Source organism: Hibiscus syriacus, unplaced genomic scaffold, assembly GCF_006381635.1.
Source record: "Hibiscus syriacus cultivar Baekdansim isolate YM2019G1 unplaced genomic scaffold, ASM638163v2 tig00116964_pilon, whole genome shotgun sequence".
In the NCBI taxonomy this organism is placed as follows: Eukaryota; Viridiplantae; Streptophyta; class Magnoliopsida; order Malvales; family Malvaceae; genus Hibiscus; species Hibiscus syriacus.
The window spans coordinates 2,885,561-2,898,958 of record NW_024063489.1 but is presented as its reverse complement, the minus strand read 5'-3'; the positions used below and the strand labels follow the sequence as shown (position 1 = coordinate 2,898,958).

Below are 13,398 nucleotides of genomic sequence, written 5' to 3'. Positions count from 1 at the left end.
CGACAGCCACCGCCCTGCGGAACACATTCGCGTCGCAGGCATCAATAGATTTTGTTTTTTTTATTATATTTGTATTTAGTTTATTGGACTTTTTAATTGTAATTTTTTTTATTTCTCATTTAATACTTACTTTATTTTGTTAAATTTGTTGGACTTTTTTTTAATGTATTTCAATTAATTTTGTTTACTATCATTTAATATCAGTTATTGTAATTTGGTTATCATTTACCATTTAATACTTATTGTAAGTTTGTTGTATTTAAAATTATTTTGAAATACCAAATTGTTATCAGTTTGATAAAATTTAATGATTGTGTTCGATAACTTTCTTAAGTTTGTCACTTATTATCTCTTTTATTATAATCACATATAACGCAAACGTTCAATCTCGTATTATTGTATCATTTTTTTAATCTTCATCAGCGATTATCGAATGTCATTAACTTGAAGTAAATGCAAATTGAAGTACAAGAATTATTATTTGATAAATAAATACATCATTTCCTCATCAATTGTTACTTGATGGCAACAGAAGTGGACATGTTTTTCTAGTGAGTCCTGGGTTTCTACAATGCCCACATCTTCTGTCTTGTCTAGATCTTTCTCGAATATCCATATCGCAATGAATTCGATTGGATTTTAGACGATCACGCTCCCTCAATAAACTCAGATTTGGTACAATCGGAAACCAATCTTGAACCTCATCAGGGTCTTTTTCATTACCTATGGGGGGAAACTCAAATTCGTATACTTTAAAAACTTCATATAGTAGGTATACGGGATCCACAAAATGGTTATAGTCTTTACGTGTATGCGAGCAAGCTGCTATCACATGAGAGCATGGATACTTTAGAGCTTGAAAAAACCTGCAGTAGCACGTTCTGCCCCTTAGATTTACTCTTAACGACACAGCTTCAATCCCTTGAAGAGGTCGCGACAACTCTGTGACACGAAACATTTCATGCCTTCTAGAGAAGCTTGTTACAGACATTCCATTTGATGCATAATTTTTTTTTATGTAGATTTGCAACTAATCTAGGGTGATAGACATGACCGCCTTGCATCCAGGTTTGAGCTTGTCCCCCGAGCTTCGCAAAAAGCGCCCCAAACGAAAATATGTATTATTTACCAAAGCCACTACTGGTAAGTGACGTGCACCATTTAATGTCGAATTAATTGCCTCTACCAAGTTGGTCGTCATGTGTCCATATCGATATCCACCATCGTATGTGTTCATCCATATTTCTTTATCGACGAGGTTGATGTAATCGTATCATTCCTCGTTCTTCGCCCGTAAATCTTGAAGCATTGATTCAAACGTTCGAGAAAGTAGTTCGTAACCGGATCAAAAAATGTATAACTTACTAACTTGCTTTCTTTGCAAAATTAAAACGATCGAAAAGAAAACACACTACATCAATTTCACTTACCCATGCGCACAATTAATTGACGCTCATCATTCTTCTTGTACCTTCCATGGTAGTTCGCAGTAATTTGTCGGAGACAATACCTATGTTGGACAAATGGTGGTTGCCATATTGGACCCAAAGACTCTATTGCTGCTTTGATCCCAGCTCCGTGATCTGAAATGACACAGATGTTTTCCCTCGTGATAACATGTGCACGTAAATTTCGGAGGAAAAAAGCCCAAGAATCTGTATCTTCTCCTTCGACAAGAGCAAAAACAACTGGAAGAATATTGCGATTGCCATCTTGGATAACTGCCAATAATAAAACTTGCTTGTATTTTCCATACAAGAAAGTCCCGTCGATCTGGACCACAGACTTGCAGTATTTGACAGCATTAACGCACTGTGGGTAAGTCCAAAAAACCCGGTAGAATTGGCATCGATCGCGGAGAACTCGATCATTATAGTATGCATAGGAGGTTTCGAAGTCCACAATTGTCCCAGGATTCAGCCTCCGCACCAGCCTAAACCAGCCTGGAATTTCGTTGTAAGATGCATCTCATTCGCCATGAAGTTTGACAATGACATTTTGTTTTGCCAACCAAGCTTTTTTATAGGAGACAGTGTACCCATACTGCGATTGTATAGCTAAAATCAACACAACAACATCTATATGAGATTTTGCTTTTACCATGGGCATGATGGCTTGGCATATCACTTCAGAGTCCAAGTTGGGATGATCTTGGTTGACCCCTCAAGCACAACATGTGTGAGGACCGTTGTATACTGTTAATTCCTATATATTATTTTTCCTCTTCTTTTTCGATATGTGAACCATCCAATTGCATCCGTTTTCGCGTCGGGCACAGTAGCATACATATTTTTCGGTCGTGGATTGGTTGACTCTGGACTGAACATAATTACAGATATTGTAATTTTTATAGCCATCACCGCTTCTTCTTTGCTTGAAAACTCCATGCCTAAAGATTACTCACCATTATTTATTGATGAGTAATATCCATAGTCACCGAGATGAGGCATATCCGCAAATTCTGGCCCGTACATTGCACCATAATCAGCTTCATACATGTGTGCAAGAGGGTCAGTTTGTGCCACATTTCCAGGAACTTCATCATCATCGGAGTTGAATTGCGGTGATTCTGGGTGAATAAATAGTCCAGTCTCAGCACCATCCGCACCAAGCTCACGAAGCGGTTCTTCTGGTGGAGATGATGGTTCCTCCATGCGCTCCACATTTAGGTCGAAAAACCTACTACTTGCACGCCTTCCCCTTGAACTAGAAGGCATATCGACATTGAGATCGAAAAAGCTCGCAGTCGAATGCCTCTCACTAGAGCTTGAAGCCATTGTGTCAAATGGAAACTGCACAGATGGTTGCGTCGATGGCATCTCCATATTAAGGTCAAACGGATTTGCAAATGAATGCCTTCCCCTTGAACTGGACGCAATGTTGCCATACGGATTGTTCGTCGACCCACCTCGGTACATATCGTAAGAAGTTGCGGATGAATGTCTCTCCATTATGGCATTAAAATCATTACACATTACTGTCGTCGGGCTGTCAACTTGTTCAGCCAGCCCATAGTTAGAGCTTAATGATTGACCCCGAACGGCACGCACTTGAATAAAATTTGCATACATCTCAATATCGGGGTCTAAATAATTACTTTGAGCTTCAACCATCATTTCAACATCATCATTGTTCAAAAGTTTGAACGCTGTATAAGTTAATGACAACAATGATGTTGGAAATCTGTACTGCAACGACGACATTCTTCTACTACTTCCAACATGAATCTTCCTCGAAATCTTCGTTATCAGCTCCTCAAGAGTTATGTTTCTCTTCAATGATATTTTAACACGCTCATTTGATACGAAAACAACGCCGGTTTCATCTTCTCGAATTTATCATCATAATAAACAATAGCTGAAAGTCGCGCCATTTTTTGAGTTTAAAAGTGCGACAATATTATATCTACAAAAAAACAACTGAAACAATGCTGATTAAATAAATAATATATGAACGAAAATATAACAGAATAAATTTTTTACACATAAACGTAAATAATTTAAATAATATAATTTTATATTATTATCTGTACCGCAAAACTATTTCGACGTATATTCCCGCTTTCTAATTTTACAGACACAGAAATTCATTGACAACAATTAATATAATATTTTTTCAAATAATCATAATAAACAATAAATATAATAAAAAAATTATCACAAAATTACCTTATAACGAAAAATCGAACGAACTTCTGAATAAAATATGAGAAAATTGTCAGAATTATTGATTCTTTGACGGAATTGTTGTATTAATTTATAAGTTGAGAGGAGAGATGTGAGGAACTTAATCGGGGAGAAGGGTATTTATAGCCGGGAAAAGTTACAAGGCGTGGTACCTGCACCGCGCCTTATATGAATATATCAGTTAAAGGTATGGCGCGGCCCTTGTCCCGCGCTATATATAAATCAGAATTAAAGGTAAGGCGCGACCCTTGCCCCGCGCTATACCCTACGTGGCGTAAGGCGCGCCCCAGGGGCCGCGCTTTACACACGTATATCCATGTCAGCATAAGGTGCGCTTTAGGGGGCGTGCCTTACCCCACGTGACGCCAAATCAACATATAGCGCGGTGCAGGGGGCGCGCTTTACTGCTAAGAGTGTTAGATCAGAAAATATAGTCTGACCAGTGTTAGATCGATAAACATTTCAGTCACCTGTGATTTTTCGGGAAAAACGCCGGGATTAGAGCCCAAGTTACAAGCAACATCATTTTTCTTCCATGTTTGAAATCCTTTATCTTCAAGACAACCAACAAGAAGTTGAGCACCTTCTGGTTAGGTAGTGGGGAGCAAAGGCTATTTCCATCTCAGGAAGGCCGGTTCTCGACTACGATACAAACCTAAATTTGAGATTTTAAAAAACTTTTTGCTTAACATTAAATTAAGGTTTAATCGATTGCTTTAATCATATCTTTTTTGTACATAATTGTTCAAAATTTTCATAACTGCGTGCAACCACCCAAACGTTCAGAAAAAAACTCAAATTAAAGCATATTCGGCCAACTTATGCCGTCAACATACAATAATGAACTCACAACTACAACCGCCACATTACAGCTAAGTTCATCCCTATCAAAATATGTCAAAACAAAAATCACTAGTGTCCAAACACACATCACAGCCGTCGATCATGTTACTTAAAATATTTGAACCATCCGTGGCTCTTGTCTTGTTCCCCCTTTTGTTACCTCCAATCAAATATTTAACTTGACGTTTAGAAGAACTTAAGCCTTAAGGCCCTGACATAAAGAAAAATAATAAACAATATATAAAATAGAAATAAGGTATGATATCAGAATTGCTATTTTATTAAAAAGTAGTATTGAAAATGGATTATTATTCCGTAATATAAATAAGGATGAGTTTATTTATCTAGCAATTGGTGCGTGTTGGGTGTGGGACCCACCTAGCCATGTGAACTGCATACAGTAGCGGGAAAAATTAGAATGTCCCCCGAAAAAGGAAAATAAAATTATAAAAATAAAAAGCGTCCCCACTCACAACGTTCGACTGATAATAGTAACTTTATTCAAAACAATAATAATAAAATAAAGGTGTTTCTCTTCTCCACGTCAACCCACCCGTTACTCTCTCTCTCCTCTTTTCAACCAACCTCGCTACGTGCGCTTTTCATTCGCACCGTTTTACTAATTTCATCTGATTGATTAAGATTCAAAACGTCACCGTTTCGACGAAAACCTCAACGTGAAATTGAACCGACTTAAGAAAAAAGAGGAAATTAAAATCTTGAATAAGGAAAAAAGAGAAAAAACAGAGAGTAACCATAAAAGTATTTTGCAGAAGAGGCTTTGGGTTTCAGCGTTCTCTCTCTCTCTCTCTCTCTGTGTGTGTGTGTTTCAGATCCGAAGGAGGCTTTTCCCCGAAGGATTTTTCTTCTTCTTTTATTTACTTCTTTAAGCTTCAGAAATTTTGTTCGTTAAATACCATATTGATACTAAGCTGATCTCTTCACTGGATTCTCAGCTCTGAAACCCTCAACACCGTTTCTTATGTAAGTCACTGTCGTTTCACTTCTCTACATTGTTTGTTCATCAGTTTTCTTCGTTTTTTTAATATAATTTACTTTGTTTTTTTGTTACCGATTTACTCTTACTATCTTTGACAATGCTGGTTTAGGTAAGACTTAAGAGACGGGACAAGCAATATGTTTACTGAAGGACTTGACAACAATGCCCTCAAATGGGTTCGAGAAGTATGAGGTTTTGTCTTTTTTTCGAAATTTATGTTTTCATTTAATTACAGATTCTCATATCTTGTTTTTTTTAGCATAAGGAGCTTCCACATTCGAATTCTAGCTTAAGGCCTCGAATGGATCCGATCACCAACATCCGCTCCGGCAGCCGGAATTTTGGCTTGCCACCGACTTCGAAATTCAGAAGCGGTCACTTGCCGGTGACAGCCACTACTTTATCTGTCGGTGAAGAATCCGGTTCTGAAAATGACGTCACTACTGACTCAGAGGAGGATACTGTTTACGGAGGGAGGTATTCTCTTGATTCTTCCCCACAAGATGAAAGAATCCCTAATGGAACTGCTCAGAGTTATGGAAACCTGGCCCAAAGGCGGCCCCGATACACCACTGCCAGTGATTATACATATTCAGATGTTAGTTCGTCCATGGAGACGATAATGGGAGGGAGAAGAGGTAGTTTGGAGGGTACCTTAGGGAGGGGGAATGTGAGATACCCTGTTGGGAGGGATGGTTTAACAGAGGAGGATGAGTCTTCGGATTCAGCTGGTAGCTCTGAGTTTTCGACTACACAAATGGGGAGTATAAATGGTAGAATTCCTCAGAGTAGAGCATATGTTTCTGAAGGGTATGCTTCCAGTGTTCCTTCTCGGATTGTTGTGAGGAGCACGGCTGAGAAGGTTTGTTTTCATAAAATTTTGAATCAAAATGTTTTGATTGTTTTCCCGATCAAGACAAAATCCTTCATTTAGATACTAGATAGATATATTGTAGCATGTTCATTATAGTTGGACATAATTGAAGGTAAAGTTTTACAGTAATAAAGGTTTACAAAGGTAACATGAAAGGAAATATGCGGGGAAGTGTAGGAAAATAAATGAAGACTCAGTTCATTAATTTTGCACCAGTTAAGGAGTCGGATAATGTTTAGTGCAACTAAGGAGAACTTGAGCTTATTCTTTTGTGGATTCTGAACTTCTTGCTTTCAAAATGCTTGTACAGTCTTACAATGATCGGAATGTCTAGTACTTACTTTTAAATTCATTTTCAACAATGTAAATGGCATATAGATTATGAAGTTTTAGATATAACTATTCAGAGTTATATGTAATGCTCTTGCTGAGATAGTTTCTTTGCAGGATTTGAGTTCTCGACAGCTACAAGATGAAAAGTTCTCCGATGATGACATTCCTAGTGCACCACCATTTTCTAGTTCAGTGAAGGAAGATAAACAAGATTCTCAGCACATTCCAGTGACTGAGATACACAGCGCCAATGGTGCAGCTGATTCGCGTTATCCAAAGACAGTCAGTTCTATGTCAAGAGTTGATCCCGAGCAGAATACAAGTAACAAAAAGTCTAATGAGTGTGTAAGGTTTGTGCAATCAATTTGTTTGTTTATTCAAGAATTAATCTGATGGCGCATTAAATATATTATTTATATGCTCCTTGTTCCTAGAAATGGCGTTGGTGCAGAAACTGCCACTGCATCTTCAGGTATTAATCCAGCTCGTGTCCCAACATTTCATGCAAGGTAGATTTGACTAAGACATACTCTTTAGATGATTCAAATGATGAATTTTTTATGCCAGTCATTCACTAACCACTCTAAGCTGTTTATCCTATCAAAATCAGTGCTCTTGGACCTTGGCATGCTGTAATTGCCTATGATGCATGCGTTCGACTTTGCCTTCATGCTTGGGCTAGGGGTTGCATGGAAGCTCCAATGTTTTTGGAGAATGAATGTGCTCTTTTACGAGATACATTTGGGTGAGTTTAATCTTGTTGTTCTTCTAGAAAGCTAAACTCAACTGACACATGGTCTCTCAAAATAATAAATTGTACTGCAATGGTTTTGTTTTGTTTTGTTCTGAAAGCTGCCTCTTCATTTTTTAGAAGTTCTTGTGTTTGTTGTGGTGAAATTTTGCAGAAATCTTAATGCCAATCGGTTAATTGCTTTTGCTATCAAACTGTCTTGATTTAATCAGTCAAATAAAAGTTTTCACGTCTCAAAGTCCAATCTAATCAAAGACTTGCATGACTAAATTTGTCAGCAACTTCTTTTAATTGATGAAAATGACATCCTTATTCAAAGGAAATGATTTAAATAATCTTAATTTGGTTTCTTAACTGATCATTGAGGTATTGAAATTGTTTATTATTTAGCCAATGTGTATGCTTTATTGTTCTACTCCCACTAATTTTTTCTCTTGATTGCCTTAAAACTTTCGTGTATTACATAGGTTGCAACAAGTCCTATTACAATCAGAAGAAGAGCTAATGGAAAAACGCTCTTCAGAGCTCACCAGCGAGACAGCTGCCCCAAAACCTAAGAAAATAATTGGCAAGATGAAGGTGCAAGGTAGTTTTCTCTCCAGGATTGACAAGTCACTTTCTCTTGGCTATCCTAATATTTTTTCTTCACTGGCAGTGCGCAAAGTCAAAACAACCCTGGATCCACCAACTGGCTGCAGTATCTCATCTCTTAGTCTTAGGGCTCCGGTAATTAAGTTGGGGAATATACGGTATCACTTGACCAGCTTTCAGTCAGCACTCTCTTCGAGGTGGCAAGCTCTTAGAAAGCTACGTGTTGCACCTCGTTTACCTGCAAATGGTTCTTTCTCACGCCAAAGTTTAGCATATGTACATGCTGGAACTCAGTATATGAAACAAGTATCTGGACTGCTGAAAATTGGTGTGACAAGTTTACGCAATAGTTCATCATCTTATGATGTTGCACAAGGTTTGTCTTTCCAGACCCCTTACTTTATTGTTAGAAGGTATTCAAACTAGATTCATGTCTAACTGGATTTATTCGTCCTAGCTTCTGGCTTGGACTTTGATGTACTCTTCATTACTATGCTAAAATGCCCACATCGTATGGTTTTGCTACAAGTAGTACTTTGTGAAAGATATGCTTTTGCTTGTGAATTTTAGATTGCAAGCGTTCAAAGTGAATACATCTTTATTTAATTGTTTGTAACTAAAATACTGGGATCATACCTATGTTATTATTTGGTAACTGTTCCTTTGGTTTCTTTCTTTTGCCAACAAGCCAAATATTCTGTTCTCTTTTACTATTCCAACATTCTTTCCTCTGTCTACATATGTCATTAGAAACATACTCTTGCGTGTTGAGACTGAAAAGTTCAGCTGAAGAAGATGGCAAAAGGATGCAGCCCGGGTCTGGCGAAACACATGTTTTGTATGTGACTATTTCCAAATTCTCCTTTCATTTCAAGTTCCTTTAAGATAATTATTGACCATATAGGAGCTGATAACTCTGCAGTTTCCCAGATAGTTTGGGAGATGATCTGATTGTTGAAGTTCATGACTCCAAAGGGAAGCAATTTGGCCGTGTCCTTGCACAAGTGGCTTCTATTGCTGAAGACTCGGTATTGTTTCTATATACTGACACTGGTTCTACTTAATTTGTAGTTTTAGTTTATTTAATAATATGATCATATGCAAACTGAATGCAGACTGACAAGTTGCGGTGGTGGCCCTTGTTTCATGAGCCTGAACATCAACCAGTGGGGAAGCTGCAGCTGTATATAAATTACTCAACAAGTTCTGATGACAATAGTCATCTCAAGGTGAACTAATCTTGATTAGCCTAAAATCTAATTAGAAATTTGTAAGAAAGAAGTTCAATCCATTAATTTTGCTTTCTAACTTGTTATTATTGCATGATGTTTTGATTTTTAAGATGAAAAATTAGAATATTATGATATAGTTCTATGATATTTACTGCATTTTTGTTTCTTGTTATAGTGTGGATCTGTTGCTGAAACAGTTGCTTATGACCTTGTATTGGAAGTTGCAATGAAGGTTCAACGCTTCCAACAAAGAAACTTACAATTATATGGTTCATGGAAATGGTTGTTAACGGAGTTTGCCTCATATTATGGAGTTTCTGACGTCTACACCAAGCTAAGGTATTTTACGGAAAAAAAAGAAGAAAAAAATGTTGTTTACCTTTCCTTTAAAGTGTTGCAATTCATATTCTATTAGGCTTCTGTTTTGGTAAAGTGTGTAGGTTTGGTTATCTTTAACATACATTTCCAACAGGTATCTTTCCTATGTTATGGATGTGGCTACTCCTACGGCTGACTGCCTCACATTGGTGCATGAATTGTTAACGCCTGTTGTTATGAAGGGCGACAGTAAGAGCACATTGAGTCATCAAGAGGTACTATCTCATTTAGTTATATATATAACGTATAATATGTTGGTCCTTCCTTTGATAACACTACTCTTTGTTTGCTGTTTCATCAGAACCGAATTTTAGGAGAAACGAAAGATCAGATTGAGCAGATCCTTTCTTTGGTTTTTGAGAATTACAAATCCCTTGTTGAATCATCAATCTCTGGTATTATGGAGGTCTTCATGCCTGCAACAGGGATTGCTGCACCTGCACTGGAACCTGCTGTCAAACTTTATACTCTTCTGCATGACGTATTGTCTCCAGAAGCGCAGAAAAATCTTTGTCATTATTTCCAGGTCGAGTAATTTATTTCCTTACTTCCCTACCTTTGTTTCTACATGCCGATCCTTTGGTTTCTAAATATTAGTATCTATATAGGCTGCCGCAAGAAAGAGATCAAGAAGGCACTTGGCCGAGACTGATGAATTCATCACCACCAACAATGAACCCAACTTTTTGGATCCAGTTGCTATGTCTACTGCTTACCAGAAGGTGACATGTCTTTGCATGAACATTAAGAATGAGATATTCACGGATATCGAGATTCACAATCAACATATACTTCCCAGGTATGCTTTTTCCTTTTTCTTTTATTTGATTTGTTATGCTTCCTCGGAGAGTAAATTTTCATTCATGTGAAGCATAGCCCAAAATTAGCAGTATTTGAGATTCTTATGTACGTGAGACTATGTGCTCACATCAGATACATATTATTGTTGGGATAATCTGCAATCTGTGAACAAGACTGCGACAATATAGTAATGAGTGTGTTATTGTTTAATATGCTTTTGTTGCTCCTCTGAATGTAAATTGTTGAAACAATATGTCCATTCACTTTTGAGAATATCATATCTCATGTATGTTTCAACATCAATACAGTTGCATCCTGTTTAGTATGTGGCTTATGCAGCATTAAATTGTCTTCCTTCCTTTGCAGCTTTATAGACCTGCCAAATCTATCATCTTCTATATATAGCACAGAGCTTTGCAGCCGATTACGTGCATTCCTTCTTGCATGCCCACCATCCGGCCCTTCACCACCTGTGGCTGAACTTGTCATTGCAACAGCAGATTTCCAGCGAGATCTTGCCAACTGGAATATAAGGTGATTCTTTTAGCAACAATGATTTTTGTATTTTTTGGAATTATATCAAATTCAATTATTTTTCGTACAGTCATGTGAAAGGTGGAGTTGAGGCAAAGGAGTTGTTCCACTTATACATAATGATATGGATTCAAGATAAGCGGCAATCTCTGCTTGAGACATGTAAATTAGACAAGGTATATTCTTTAAGCAAGAATCTTATTGTGGATGGTTAATGTGAAATGGTCGATTCTTATTTTTGAATTTGATTTCCGGCTTGTAACTTCATAAATGTGCTGGAGAATAGTTTATTTTAATCAGTAAGAGCATATTTTTTTTCACTGCATTTTTTCTTCTTACATAACACAAAATCCAAATGGAGACTGATAAAATATGTTAATATAGAGGTGTCTTGCATATTTTATCAAACTGATCTTCAAACAATTCTTTTAATGTCTAAAACTTACTTGCAGGTGAAGTGGTCAGGAGTTAGAACACAATATTCTACAACACCTTTTGTAGATGAAATGTATGATCGGCTGAAAGAAACTTTGAGTGATTACGAAGTCATCATCTGCCGCTGGCCTGAATATATATTTGTGTTGGAAAATGTAATGTACATCAATCTTCATTTTCTTATTTAATTAATTTGTCCAAAAATGAAACAAACGTTATCAGCCTGATCTTCCAAAAACTAGCTTGTTTTTGGAAAAAGAAAAAGAAACATAAAGAGATTTCTTGATGCTAGTTATTTATGTTTTGCACTAATGATCTTCCGATCAAATGTACATCCTGAATTGTACCAGTTCTTTTCAATGACAAATAATAAACTGTGGGTTATGTTTCTACGTCAGGCTGTTTCGGATATTGAGAAGGCAATAGTGGAAGCTCTGGATAAGCAGTATGCTGATGTAGTAACTCCTTTGAAGGAAAACATGGCACCAAAGAAATTTGGCCTCAAGTACATGCAGAAACTCACTAAACGATCTGTATGCTCCTATACCATTCCTGATGAGGTAAGCCATAACATAACAAGTTCTCTCTTGGACTTGTTTACTCCCATTTTTAGCTTAAGAATTTGATTGCTTCTTTCAGCTGGGCATCATGTTGAATTCAATGAAGAGGATGCTTGATGTTCTACGTCCAAAGATAGAGAACAAGTTCAAGTCTTGGGGTTCTTGCATACCTGATGGTGGAAACACAGCTCCTGGAGAACGTCTTAGTGAGGTCACCGTGATGTTGAGAACTAAGTTCAGAGGGTATCTGCAAGCTGTTGTTGAAAAACTTGCCGAGAATGTGAGTCATTTAATTTGTCATGTCTAGTCAGAGTATTTAAAATAAATTTTAATTTGAATGAACTGCCAGCCAGGATATATACTTTGCTTTTGATGTAGAATCGATTTTGCTTTCCATTTTGTCCTCAGACCAAATTACAGAACTCAACAAAGTTGAAGAAGATTCTACAAGATTCTAAAGAAACAGTGGGAGAATCTGATGTACAAGCCAGGATGCAGCCATTGAAAGAACAGCTGATAAGCACAATAAATCACCTTCATACAGTTTTTGAGACTCACGTTTTCATTGCAATCTGCCGATGGTACTGGGATCGGATGGGACAGGTAAATTATAGGTGCACGATGGTGTGTAATTGGTTTAAAAACTGTGAATCCAAGTTAAGTGTTGCTCATCTGACATGATTTCTTTTTCTTCCCTTATTGCAGGATGTTCTCAGCTTCTTGGAAAACCGGAAAGAAAATCGATCGTGGTATAAAGGTTCCAGAATTGCTGTATCGGTAAGTAAAGGTACCTTAATGTTTTGGTACTTGCGTTGATGAGCTTGTTGCTCGACTTTTAAAGCTATCTGGACCTGTTGTTAATATGCAGATCCTGGATGATACTTTTGCGTCACAGATGCAACAGCTCGTCGGCAATGCGCTCCCGGAAAAAGACCTCGAGCTACCAAGGTCAATAATGGAGGTACGCTCAATGCTGTGCAAGGATGCCAATAACAAGAAGGATAACTCTTACTACTAAAGCTGTCATTTGGGTTGTTGTGAGATGAAAGTGCTTGGTGGTACACACACACGTACATCAAAAGCCTTTGATTACAAACCAAAAAAGGGGGAAAATACGGAGGTAAACGTTGCCATTTATAGATGAGATGATTCTGTCTATATGTAGTAAATGATGCAGTTTTGTGCCTCAAGGAGCAAGTGACTCAACTGCTCTAAAATTCATAGCTCTGCTCATGAAAATATAGTTATATATATACATAATTCAAATGCGTTTTTCGGAATGGTTGTCCTGGAAAATGTATTTCTTCCCTTTGATCAACCTTGAAAAAGCATTAATTTAAGAGGTCATGTTCTTTAACTATCATCGAAAATTCTATATTA

General features: G+C 37.3%; 1 protein-coding gene across 2 annotated transcripts; it reads left to right on the top strand.

The window, feature by feature from the left end:
• Positions 1-5,408: 5,408 nt before the first annotated feature.
• Positions 5,409-13,197, top strand: LOC120191044. 2 transcript variants are annotated; one of them, XM_039194042.1, is made up of 23 exons: positions 5,409-5,513; positions 5,639-5,714; positions 5,792-6,391; positions 6,851-7,086; positions 7,171-7,245; positions 7,347-7,481; positions 7,955-8,073; positions 8,143-8,454; positions 8,829-8,916; positions 9,001-9,106; positions 9,194-9,307; positions 9,486-9,649; positions 9,783-9,903; positions 9,990-10,214; positions 10,297-10,487; positions 10,856-11,023; positions 11,094-11,199; positions 11,476-11,613; positions 11,857-12,018; positions 12,098-12,298; positions 12,427-12,621; positions 12,724-12,795; positions 12,887-13,197. In XM_039194042.1, the coding sequence occupies exons 2-23, from the start codon at positions 5,667-5,669 to the stop codon at positions 13,034-13,036; spliced, it is 3,726 nt and encodes a 1,241-aa protein (XP_039049973.1). In that variant the 5' UTR covers positions 5,409-5,513; positions 5,639-5,666; the 3' UTR covers positions 13,037-13,197. The 2 variants fall into 2 exon arrangements, with proteins under 2 accessions (XP_039049973.1, XP_039049972.1); XM_039194041.1 differs by having other exon boundaries at positions 5,479-5,513; positions 5,789-6,391.
• Positions 13,198-13,398: the final 201 nt, after the last annotated feature.

What these genes read in the sequence shown, in the direction of transcription:
- LOC120191044 (XM_039194041.1), top strand. Translation starts at nt 5,667, where the DNA reads ATGTTTACTGAAGGACTTGACAACAATGCCCTCAAATGGGTTCGAGAA. An exon ending in CCCTCAAATGGGTTCGAGAA is followed by an intron (nt 5,715 to 5,788) that starts GTATGAGGTTTT and finishes TGTTTTTTTTAG; the next exon opens with CATAAGGAGCTTCCACATTC. An exon ending in ATGACAATAGTCATCTCAAG is followed by an intron (nt 9,308 to 9,485) that starts GTGAACTAATCT and finishes TTCTTGTTATAG; the next exon opens with TGTGGATCTGTTGCTGAAAC.